This window comes from Myotis davidii, unplaced genomic scaffold (assembly GCF_000327345.1).
Source record: "Myotis davidii unplaced genomic scaffold, ASM32734v1 scaffold496, whole genome shotgun sequence".
NCBI classification, from domain to species: domain Eukaryota; kingdom Metazoa; phylum Chordata; class Mammalia; order Chiroptera; family Vespertilionidae; genus Myotis; species Myotis davidii.
Genome location: NW_006289398.1, coordinates 1,254,842 through 1,267,575, shown reverse-complemented (window position 1 = coordinate 1,267,575; position 12,734 = coordinate 1,254,842). Strand labels below are relative to the sequence as shown.

Below are 12,734 nucleotides of genomic sequence, written 5' to 3'. Positions count from 1 at the left end.
CACCTGTGCCCTCCCACTGCACACACTCCCACCTGTGCCCTCTCACTGCAGTCCCTCCCACCTGTGCCCTCTCACTGCAGGCCCTCCCACTGCAGTCCCTCCTACCTGTGCCCTCTTACTGCAGTCCCTCCCCCCTGTGCCCTCCCACTGCAGTCCCTCCCCCCTGTGCCCTCTCACTTCAGTCCCTCCCACCTGTGCCCTCTCACTGCAGTCCCTCCCACCTGTGCCCTCTTACTGCAGGCCCTCCCACCTGTGCCCTCTCACTGCAGACAGAAATTAAAATTAGGTTGTGGGTCTCACTGAGAACTCGAGCTTCTTTCTGACCCAGAGCACCGCTCACTGCCCTCACAGACGTGGATTCAGGGATCAGAGCTTCCACGGAGTCTCCTCTTAAACAGCTTTTCATTTAGGTTCATGTCAAGTCCGTGTTCTGCGTCTCTGCTTTCCTTCTGCTATTGTCCCCTGGTTTATCTCACAGACAGGGAGGTGTTCTTCAATGCCTGCAAATATGTGTTGTCCCTGAAAAAGCTTTATGAGACTTGGAGCCTGTGAACCGAAAACAATAACCACCTGGTCCCAGTCTGCTGTCCAGGGACGCACTGTGAGTGTCCAAGCATTAAACTCTGAGCTCTCACTGCACCAGAGGCAGCAGGACTGAGTTATGTGTTTAGCTTTCCAAGATGCCAGCCTCTCGTGGCGGCGGAGTGGGGAAGCCCAGTGCTGTGGTGTCAGGGCTGTGAGGAGGGAACATCTTCCTTACGTTAATAGTGTCACACAGATAATAGGTGTTGGAATGGAAATGGACCAGAGGAATACCTTAGGTTTAAAGAAAATGTCCTAAAAGATACATAGGCCACCACTAGGTTGATAGTCGGATTAGTAAACCAGCCATGGGAGTACCAGCAGGATTTTCCCTTCTGTAGCTGATCACCATGCCTCTCCTTTTCAGAGTGTGGTCCGCTGCCTGTGGCATCCAAAGCTGAACCAGATCATGGTGGGAACTGGAAACGGGCTGGCGAAAGTCTATTATGACCCCAACAAAAGTCAGAGGTATTCAGCACTGTTGCCTGTTGTAGATGGATGACAACAACTGGGGGGAGGGCCTTTGTTTCACCCGCTTTCATTTATTCCCTCCTTTGATGGGGATCCACCCTTTCAGAAAATGCAGCTGGCACAGAGCAAAGCCTCAGACTTTTAGCATTGTGCTTTAAAGGATTTGGGTATCACCCTTGATCCAGACAGAATTCAAAGTGAAAGTGTCCTGGGGATTTGCAGTTCTTTAGCCGAAATGCTGAGTGCAGGGGGAGGCCGGCCCACTCTACATACCACCCTGGACAGTGGCATTAGCAGTGATGCATGTAGGGGATCAACAGGGCAGCAAGCTGACCACTTACAGGAAATGGGGCCGGCCAGTCTGTTTTGTTCCCTCTCTATCTGGCCTTTTATCAGATAGAAGGGTGGTTCCCTGCCAGCGGAAGGGGAAGCACAAAGACTTCCGCCTTCCAACCCCTGGCTCACCCCAGATGCCCAATGTAAGCACACTTGTGTATTTCAGAGAACTTTGCCCAGTCTGTCCACTCCCATTTTCCTTGGGCACAAAGATGGACATGGATGGACATAGAAAAGGATGGTGTTGCTTTTCTCTGACTGAATGGTTCATTCTGGAGAGTAAGCCTGGTTAGGCAGTATTAAAATTCATGCTGATGTCACTGGAGTCCCCCATAGACCTGCCTTGAGGTCCCACATCCTTTACTAATGAGTAATCCATTGGCCATAATTTGGCTCTAAGTGGAAGCAGACAGTCTTGTCTTCTTCAGAACTTTCTGAACTAGGGTTGGAACCTTTGTCCTAGAAAATAAAGTTACATATTGTGGTATTTAAGAACAAATAGGTTTTTGTTTTTCCATAAAGAATTTGAAAATGCTAATATAACTTGGATGAGAGGGAGTCCGGTCCACTGGAGAAGACGATGAGCCCCATTTGATAGCACCCATTTGGAAAGCACTGCCTTCGGGATCTTTAAGAATTGGCTTGTTTGTGTATGCCTCTCCCGAGCTGGGTGGCTGGTGCTGCTAAGGAGAAGGGAGGTGTCCTGAGCACACTTTTGGTTCATCCCCCGCATTCTTAGCCCCTTGGCAGCGCTGCCCAGCCAGCTCAGCGCCAGACACTCGTCTTCTTGTATTTGAGATGCTTACAAATGCCACTTGGGGTCTAGACCACCCAGACTGCTTTCACCTGGGACATAAATGAAAATTTGAACCCTCTGACCATTAGGGTGAAAAGGCTGATTAATGTTATTAATATCTCCTGAAGATTTTCACTGTAGGTTATTTCTGTACATTTTTAAACCAGCCTTCTGCTGCCCAGTTACCTCTGCATCCCTTTCTCTCTGTAGTAACCACTGACAGCAGACTTGCTTTCCTTAAGGCCAGTCTCTTAACACAGCTTCATCTGTCACATCCCTGAGAAAGTCAAGGGTGTGGTGAGATGGTGCACACAGTGTGTTACTGAGAGTGTCTGATGCTTTCAACATATGCTTTCTGTTTCTGAGACCAAGTAAAGAAAACACTATGCTTTTACCCGCCCCAGGGGAGCAAAATTATGTGTGGTCAAAACCCAGCGGAAGGCGAAGCAAGCTGAGACTCTGACCCAGGACTACATCATCACCCGTAAGTTGTTAGCTGGTTTCTTCACCATCCATCTCTCCGCTCTACTGTGGTGCTGATCTCATGGCTCTGGGGGCAGGAGAAGCCCTCAAAGCTCAGGTAGATGCCACCAGTGCTCCCATGCATGTGGACAGGACTGCAGCCATGGACTAGCTCACCCTGGGCTTCTGTGACTCATCACGGAGACGGAGTCATTTTACGTAACTTTCAACCCCAAACGGAAAAGCCTGTTGGAGCCTAATGCATTACTCTGTAGGAGCCTTTTAAAGAATAACAATCTGTTCTAAGAATAAACAAGAAAGAGTGCTGGTCCTGGAATCAGGGGAGCTGGTGCGTCCAGTTCAATTACTGACCAGCCATGTGATGCTGGACAACAGTTTTATCAGGGGAAGGAGGAGGCCACGTGGAGGCTCTCCCTCACCTCCCTCTGCAGTTCCTGACCTGCCATCGCCCGGCCCAGAGGCACTGAGATAGAAGGTTAACTACCTGGGGTCTGATCAGGAATCCCTATGACAGCAGCTCCTCTGGGTTTGCCACACCACCTCGTCAATCAGTCGGGCAGAATTCTGGGTCCTAGGCAGCGGCCAGGAAGGCAGCCTTGGATGCTGTAGCACTTGTCGTGGGCGGAAGCCCCTGTGGACTTATCCACTCTCCTCTAAGCCCAGGGGGCGCTGCACTGCTGGGCTCTCTCCCGGTGGTGGGTCTCCTATGAGACCAGCTCCCTTGGAACTTATGGTCCCTGAAGGGATCCCACAACACTTCTTGCAGGAGTAGAAGTGTTAAAGTCGGTGTCATAACAGTCTGGCTCATGTAATTACATGCGGCCTACTTAAATTCCTCCAGCCGTTTGAAGTGAAAAGCTATGTTCCCCTCCTAAAAATACTGCGTGCCGTGTTGCCCAACAGGGACGGCGCTGTGTCCCGGACTCAGGCTGCCTGTTTCACCAGCGCGTGATACGGCCCAGGCCCAGGTGCTGGAGTGGAGGCGGGGGGTGGGGGTGGGGATACTGGGAGCATGTTTGAGGTGGTGCAGACATTTCTGTTATTCATATTATAAACTCCTTTTAAATTCCCATTATTCCTTTACCTGCCTCTCCCAGGCCTCTGGGGGAAATTTTCCCTTGTAACAGGAGGTTTTAATCTGCATGCAAGCATCCAAAGAAATTATTCAGGTGCTTTTTCTGGTCAAAAAAGATATTTTATTCCCCCACCTCCCAAATGTTCTCCCTCTCCCCCAGAATATCCATTTCCCTCTTAAATCCATATGCTCTTTTATGTTCTGAAATTTAATTCTGACACTGAGTAAACACACAACCATGATTGGACAAGTATTGCTTTGATTTTTATTGTTTGGCTCGTCCCACTGAGATGTAGGAATAATGCCCATCCAGTCGCCACACAGGAGAACCGGGCACCCCCGTGCATTCGGGCAACCTTTATCCCAGTTTCAGTGGGACAAGTGCCCCTCCCTTCCGGCCACTCAGTGTCGTCAGCTCCTCCTGAGAGGTGGTCACATTTCAGAAACGTGTGAAGTGATTCCAGTGCCTCTGAGGCATCTGAGGAGACCTCGGGACTGGCGGCAGGCTGCTGGCACGATGCGCATGCAGGCCCATCAGAGAAAAGAATAGGCGGCCCCATTACCGTGTGTCTTCTCCAAACCACAGAAATTAGGTCTAACTGCCCCCCAGGGCTTGGGAAACGGGGAGCCTCCCCAGTGTTTCCGTGACAGTCTCTGGCCATTTCCTGTGTGCCATTGGTTGCCAGGAGAGGTGAACAACGAGTCTGGTCTCCAACAGAATTGGTTAATTGGTTACAGTAAGACTGTCTTTTGTTATTAGAGGAAGGCTGTCATTATGACTTCCATTTCATCTTTCGGTTAGTCATGCCTTAGCTATGCCTTTTGGGTGGAAGGCTTATTATTATAATGAAATTTTTCAAATGTGACTCCTCGTAGCTCACGCCTTGCCGATGTTCCGTGAGCCCCGCCAGCGGAGCACCAGAAAGCAGCTGGAGAAGGACAGACTGGATCCCCTGAAGTCGCACAAGCCCGAGCCTCCTGTGGCGGGCCCAGGTGACTGCTCTCAGCGTGGCCTGCAGAGGGGTGGGGGCAGCACGGGGGAGTGGCTGGAGAATGGGGACCATCCTTGGGGCCTGGATGCTTCTTTGTCTTCAGAGCAATTTTACTAAATAGGTGTTTTCAGACATTTTCTTGTTAGCATCAGAAGCTTTTGCTGAGTATAGGATGCGGAATTCCAGTGCACATAGCTGACCAGATAGCGCTGTAATGCAGAAGTGGAGAGGAAGCCCAGGCCCGTCAGCTTGGTCTCTAACTTGAGCCCTGGAGGTGACCTTGGTGGAACTCTGGGGCTCCTGGGAGCCCACTGCTAACACCGTGGCTCTCAGCATTGGCTTAATATGCACCATTGGGCACTTTGACCAGAATCCAGGCTGGGTTAGGTTTTACACGAGGCAGAAAATGGCCATCATTTTAGTTCCGTGCTGGTAAAATGGAGCTGCCTATTGTCCTGGGAGATGAATAAAAGTCCTTAAAGGTTTTAACAAAGTCTGTACCGGAAGGAAGCAAAGCAGCCTTGGCCACAGTACAGCACACGCCTTTACCAGAACGCCACTTGCTGTTATCCCCGCGGAGTTTCCTTCTGTCCCAGCTCACAAGTCTACAGCTTTTGACTTGTTCATTCATCTGAACCTGAGTTGTGGACCCACATCTGTTTGACCTGCCCCTTCAGCATTGAACACATACCACATATCAATCTCATTTTTTAGGAAAGTTTTCTCTGCCAACATCCTAATCAAAGTTTCTAAATAGTAGGGCCTGGATTGACAAACACTTCTGACTAACTCGGCACCTTATCTCCTTATCTCCATCACTCACCCCCCTCCCTCCCTTACCTGCATGCTCCTTACACCAGCTGTCATTCCCAACTCCTGCTGCCCGAGATCTTCCAAGCTTCCCACTGGCCAATTGCATTTCCAGAGATTGGAAGTTCTCAACAGTCTGACCCTGACCTCTTCTGAACTTTCCCCAATTGGATTCATCTCTTCCTAAACACCCCACCACCAACTCGCTCTATCCTCCCTCTGAGTACTAGAATAATTACCGGGGCCATGTAAGTTCTTTGGCAACTAATTATTTAGTCTGTTCATATCTTGATTTATAAAATCAATCTTTTAGTGCTGTTTGGATTTTCATTTTATTTTTTTTTAATCTTCCTAAAAAGTCAATCTTCTTATGTTTTTGACTGTCGGGCATGTTGGGGACCTACAGGGAATAAACTCCTGCCTTACAAAGCTTGCTGTCTCCCAGAGTGAGAGTGAACTACTGAGTCAGTGCGCTCAGCTTGCTTGTTTTCTCCCCTACGAGGTCCTTGGGAGATGGGAAGCCCCAAGATATATTTGTTCAAAACTACAATATCATCTAACAAATACTGGTTACTTTTATTAATTGAATTTCAAATGATCATACCTGAGGAATTTTTTAAGGTATATACATGGCAAACTACTTGTAATTCTCCCGACATCCATAACATTATGTAAATTAAGCAACGGAGACATAACAAAAATGTCTCTATTTACAAATGTGTGGGGAAGTTGAGGTTCAATGAGTTGCTACTTTGGTTGTGACCATCATAAATGAAAGCTGAAAGGACGATGTTCAAGCACTGCTGAGACCTGTGTGCTTCACACAAGTCTGAAGAACTTGAGCCCCTCGCTTGAGACCCTGATTTTGGGGGGGGCGGGGGCAAAAAATCAGGTCACGCCAGAGTTCCAGCCTGACTGTCATTCATTAACTGGGCGCCTTGGAAGTCTTGTCAGAAGTAGAGTGAGCACAGGGCAAACCGATAGGTTGTCATGCGTGTTATGTTCCTGACGTGGGTGTTTCCCTTTGAACAGGTCGTGGCGGCCGGGTGGGAACCCACGGCGGCACCCTGTCCTCATACATCGTGAAGAACATTGCTTTGGATAAGACTGATGACAGCAATCCCCGGGAGGCCATCCTGCGCCATGCCAAGGCCGCGGAGGACAACCCTTACTGGGTTTCTCCGGCCTATTCCAAGTAAGGGGACAGCCTTTCACGGGGAAAGGCCCTCACGCTTAATGCATTGGGAAGAACAGTGACTGCTTTGAGGTTCTCATGTCTCCATTTCCTGTTTTATCCTGGAGTATAAAAACTAGGCCAGGCACCCATCGTTCTGAAATCCGGGCATCTGTGTATCTTAGGGCTCTAACATGGTGAATTGTTAACCAGGTCAGTTCCACCAGATTACAGCCTAGTGTAAGCCCATTAATTATGTGAAGTCCATTCCTCCTATATAAAAAAATTTATTGCCTGTGTGCATTATCTAAGTTGAGGAGGGTTGAAAGCAGACGAAGGGGAGGAGCTCTAGGTCTGTTATTAAGACTGTCTTTCACGTGTGGAGTGGCACCTGTGAGTAGCACTTACACAGCAGCGGAGAGCTGCCTGCTCAGGTTCCCTTACATGGCCCAGTATGAGGGAGCATGCAGTGGCCCTTAAAGCAACGAAACCAGCTACACTTACATGAAAGAAAGGCACTACTGTAGAATTGGGGCTTTAAAATTTTTTATTTTAAACTTAACAAAGTTGCAAAAACAGTACAAAGTAGTCAAATATGCTCTTCACCCAACTTCCCCTAATGTGAACACCTTACATAACCAAAGTACAGTTAATTAGCACAATACAACTTAAGATTGGTACAATACTGTTAAGTAAGCTACGAACCCTACCTTATTTTCCCACTAATATCCCATCAAGGATCCCACTGCGTTTAGTTGTTACTTCGTAGTCTCCTCCAGTTACAGTTTCTCAGCCTGTCTAGTCTCTCATGACCTTGACACTTTCAGTGAACGCCAGTCTGTTAGTTTGTACATTTTCTCTCAGTTTGTCTGCTATTTTCTCATAATTGGAATGAAACTGTGCATTTTTGGCAAAAACAAAGCAAGGGGGATGTATCGTTCTCAGTGCATCGTTATCAGGGCCTCATGTCACTGTGTCTTCTGGCGGGTGGTGCTAACTGTGACCGCTTGGTTGAGTGACGTGTCCCCCATGGTTCTCCACCATAAGGCTACTATTACATTTTGAATTAATACATTTCTTGGGGGTGATATTTTAAGACGATGCAAATCCTGTCTCTCCTTAAACTTTGCTCTCTCTTTATCATTCATCCATATGTTTGCCTGCAGCAGCGATTACTGTGGTGCTTGCCCATGGTAACTTTCTAGTTCCCACTTTTCTTCTGCATTTAGTAATTGGAATTCTACTGAAAGTAAGAATTGTCCCTTCCGCATTTACTCATTTTTTTCAAGTACTTTTTTCTATCAGTATGGACTTTAAGATACTTTATCCTATGGGTTAAAATCCAATATTAGTAATATTATTTAGTTTGTTGCGCACATTGTTCCAGCTTTAACCAATGAACTCTCCTTCAGAATGACTCCTGTCTTCCTACAACAAGCCCCTGTGTTTTTTGAGCACTTCTTCACTTTGGCACCACAAGATGTTCCAGGCTCATCCTCGTCTTTCTTGCCACAGTCTTAGAATCAGCCACTTCTCCAAGGAGCCCTGCTTCCTTTGGTTGGAGAATGATGTTTTGAAACGAAAAGTTGGTGCTTGATAGCTTCATTGCTACTGGAATGTCATTGCCTCTAGGCCTTCTCAGCTGACAAAGCTTGGAAACACATGTATGTACACTAACCTACACATACACACATATATGTTTCTGTGTATAGCCATTTGTATTGGTATTTTAAAACCATGAATATGAACTGATGCCTCTGATTTCAGTTCCATACCTCAGGGTTCATTTAACCTTCCCCCTTTCCGTATTTATAACTTCTTCCTCCAGTAGTGAGAAACCCAGCTCCTTACCTACAATGTACTTATTCATGTGTTCATGTCTGTGTACACATAACGTAGCTGCTGAGTTGCTAGCCCCTGTGAGAAGCAGCTTCCCTAACTAGCCTGCAGCATCTGTGTCCAGTTCTTTCTGTTTCAACCTTGCAGTATCCACTCAAGAAACTTTGCAGTTACTTAGTTTAGATCTTTTCTTCTCCATTCCTGTCTGTGTGGTTATGTTATTCATTTGGGAAACAGTTAATCTCATTAGTTAGTGTTTTTATTCCTTTTTGGGATTTCCCTCACGTTCTGTTATTTTTTAGGGTGTGAAGGTTGAGCAGGGATTGTCATATCCTCACCTTACAAGTGAATTAACAGTGAATTACAACGAGAAATGGGTTTCATTCCTTCTGATCCCCAATCTGGTGAGCTTTTCAGAGGACTGTGATCTCTGATCGGACACACTTTGCTGCTGTTGCATGTTGCTCCCTTCTTTTTCCTTCACCCAGTCTTGTCACCTGAGGTTTATTGCGTGCTAGCTGAGTTGATGGCACCGTGTGCGTGGCATGCCATGTGTTAGCCAGGACTGCAGCGGTTTTTCTCTTCACCTGCTCGAGTGTACGGTTTACTGCCAAGTAGCAGAGTGCTTGAAGGGAAGCGAATATTTAAAAGGATCCTCTCATAAAGGTCAGTGTAATTGAGAATGTGTGTCTGGTTGTTTTTCTTCCCTGCAATTGACTTCTGTCAGTGATGAAATGAAGATTTACTGCATCTCACTTTTTCACAGAAAAGCACGACTAGACCCTACACAGTTTACCTGCTTGTGCATGGCATACACTCACCTTCCTTCTGCAGTGATGCTCACAGAGTCTTTGAACACTTGACATTTGTTGACGGAGTATTTGAGCCTCCTTTCTGGCCCTGGCAGGGTGACAGCGTGGGAGTTTAGAGACACAGCAGGTCACAGAGGACTCTTGGTCAGTCACACATGGCAGATTTGATTACGGTTTCTTGTTGAAAGCTGCTGCTGGAGGGAGGGGGAAGGAATCGCAGGTATAGACCAGGCCTGCGATTCGCTTACCTCACATAGGGCTGTGTGCAGGAGCCTGGCCCCGCCAGCCCTGACAGCCTGACAGCTCTGTCAGCGTGGCCCTTCCTGCCAGAGGAGCCGCCTTCATAGCCGGTCCAGTCCCTTTCATGTTCACCGAGCGTGTTTGCTCTGACACAGGATCCACGGATATGTGGATATCAAATACCATTCCCCCCACAAGGGACGCGTTGGAAGTCAGTATTGAAAGAAGCCACTCTCTGAGTGCATGAAGCTTTTTTTGTGTCAGCACGAGACATATCCCCGTAGGGAAGCATAACTTTTTCCTGAGTTATACTTCGGCAGCCCATCATCACAGACCACGTCCTGTGTGGAGCCAGCATTTCTCCAAGAGGATTTGTGGACCGTCGGTGTCGGAGTCGAGGGTGGGCGTGGAGAGGTTGAAATGCAGATTTTTAGATCCCGCCCCAACCAGCTCAGTCTGTACACTGGGGCTGGGGATTTGCATCCTATGAACTTCCCCAGGTGATTATTCTGCCCACGAAAGTGCGGTAATAATACAAAAGTAACCATTTAGAACAGACCACAGATGACTTGCCCTTAAGAAAATTCAAATGCCCATAATAGATTATTTTGGTTATAGAGATTCATACTGAAGACATATTGCATAACAAAAGTATTTCCCTCAAGGTTTAAAACAATAGCAAGCGCCTATGTTATATTTAATATAGAAATTATTTTATTGAATATATTTTAAATACAACTTTAAAAGAATATACCTATTATATGGAGGAACATGTGATAACCAAAGCAAGGTAAATAATAATAATGACATTTTATATACTTCACCATATCAGGCTTGTTTAGAAAGGTTACATATCATTCATTGAATCCTCACAGCAGACCTGTGAGGTAAGCGACGTTATTGCCCCTTTTTACAGATGAGGACATTGAGGCTTATCACATGAGGCTTATAGGTTGCAGGTGGCAGACCTGGAATTTGAACAGAGTGGTCTGGCTTCTAAGTCAAACTTCTGCTTTTGACACTGCACTGCACGGCCTCTCATCACAAAGCAACCGAGAATACTTATGGGAAGAGTGAGTAATAGTGAAGCTGAAAAGGTTATTATTGAGCCATCGTGGCCTAAGAAGCAAAAGTGCTGGGCTGTTCCTGCTAAATTACTTACCTTTGTCAAGACCATTTCCCATCCAGGAAGTGAGAGCGTAAGGCTACAGTCCTGCCAGCTTTCATACGTGTTTCTGAATGGAAATTGTGGCGCTCACAGTTACATGCTTTATAAATGTGAGCTTAGAGAGGGCATTGAGAGACCTGGCCGTCTCAGGTCTGTGTGCTCTTCAAGGATTTAATCATTCTAACTTGTTTACCTACCTTGTGGTAAGGTGGCTAACAGTGACTTTAGAGAGTTCTTTTATTTTTCTTTCTTCTCTCTCTCTCTCTTTCCCCCCCCACGCCCACCCCTTTTTGTTTCCAATTTCTGCAGGTTTCTCCATCCTCATCCAGTCTTTGACTCTCATACAGATCGTTGTGAATTAGTATGTCCTATTTAATGAGTCTGAGATGTGTTTATCTATTTTCCAAAATGTTAATGTTCATTTCCTGAAGAAAACATGACTTTTTTTTTTTACCTAGAAACATCTTGTTACTTCTCATCTTATGTGTCCCTCATATGTTTTTTTAAGAGCTATCTTTGATTTGCTCTTCACCAGAAAGAAGGGCCCATTTCAAGTGGAATCTTTTGGTCAAAGTCTTATTGAGTTTTAATAATTCTGTAATTGTGAGGATCAGGTCAGAGTGCATCTGGACTGTGTTCATTCTAACAGGGTTAACAAGTGTGTCCGATTGTCAAGTCATGGCTGTAATTGGCTTTGGCTTTGAGGTTTTCCTTTATAATAAACAATGGGCCCTGAGCCAAAAAAGCTTGTGGTTTGTGCTCACATACTGATGACTAGATGTTACAAGGGATTTCCCCTCATACCCATTTTATTGCCCTGGAGCTCAGGTTAGCTTTTTTGGATGAATCATATCAGAAGAAAGTCCCTAATTAAAAAGAGTCTGACCCGGGGACCTTTCATTGCAGTTGAAAACATTTGCGGTTTCACTGTGGCCTGAGCGCTGGAGGAAGCATGATGGGCCCCCGTCAGAGCTCAGCCCCAGAGAAGGGCAGCCCTGCTCACACTGTGGTCCCTCGCACAAACAGGCACCCCAAGCGCCCTTCTGGCAGATGGCAGGGAAATCTTACTCATTCCCCACTGTTCTACACGAAACTCCTTTGGGGGCGGCGCTGCAGGTGGGTCAGGTTCTCCAGGGTTTCAGTCCCTTTTCTGTAGTACACAGTGTCCCAGAGCCTGGCTTCCTACAGACCACGTTGAGAATTCAGTTTTTAAGCTGTTCCAAGGGGAAGTTAATTAGCACAAAGTATCTGATAATTTTAAAATTCAGAGAGGCATTTGCTTAAGCTTTTATATTTGCATATGAAATAATAACTTAGCAAATGCGGAGTTTACCAAAGCTAAAACAAAGTAACCAGCCCTCCTCTGGTTAATTTATTTAATGGTTAGCGTCTATAACTATGCTGATATCTAATCTGCTTTTCTTTTCTTTTTCTTTTTTATATATATTTTTATTTTATTTTATTTTTTTTAATTAAATCTTTATTGTTCAGATTATCACATTTGTTCCTCTTTTTTCCCCCCATAACTCCCCTCCTCCCAGTTCCCACCCCACCATCAGCCCTCACTCCCCACCCACTCCTCATCCACATAGGTGCACGATTTTTGTCCAGTCTCTTCCTGCATCTCCCACATCCCTTCCCCCCCAAGAATAGTCAGTCCATTCCCTTTCTATGTCCCTGATTCTATTATAATCACCAGATTATTTATTCACTTGATTCTTAGATTCACTTGTTGATAGATGCATGTTTGTTGTTCATAATTAGTATCTTTACCTTTTTCTTCTTCCTCTTCTTAAAGGATACCTTTCAGCATTTCATATAATATTGGTTTGGTGGTGATGAACTCCTTTAGCTTTTCCTTCTCTGTGAAGCTCTTTATCTGACCTTCAGTTCTGAATGATAGCTTTGCTGGATAAAGTAATCTTGGTTGTAGGTGCTTGGTATTTATCACTTTGA

The 12,734-nt window shown here is 46.1% G+C and overlaps 1 protein-coding gene across 1 annotated transcript in view; it reads left to right on the top strand.

The window, feature by feature from the left end:
• WDR70 (WD repeat domain 70) overlaps positions 1 to 12,734 on the top strand; it is a gene marked incomplete at its 5' end in the record, with an annotated part of 225,358 nt that overhangs the window by 207,242 nt on the left and 5,382 nt on the right. The window contains 4 exons of the mRNA XM_006761792.2: positions 950 to 1,050; positions 2,590 to 2,669; positions 4,620 to 4,736; positions 6,578 to 6,740. Coding sequence (XP_006761855.1) covers positions 950 to 1,050; positions 2,590 to 2,669; positions 4,620 to 4,736; positions 6,578 to 6,740 — 461 coding nt within the window. The remainder of the gene's footprint in view (positions 1 to 949; positions 1,051 to 2,589; positions 2,670 to 4,619; positions 4,737 to 6,577; positions 6,741 to 12,734) is intronic.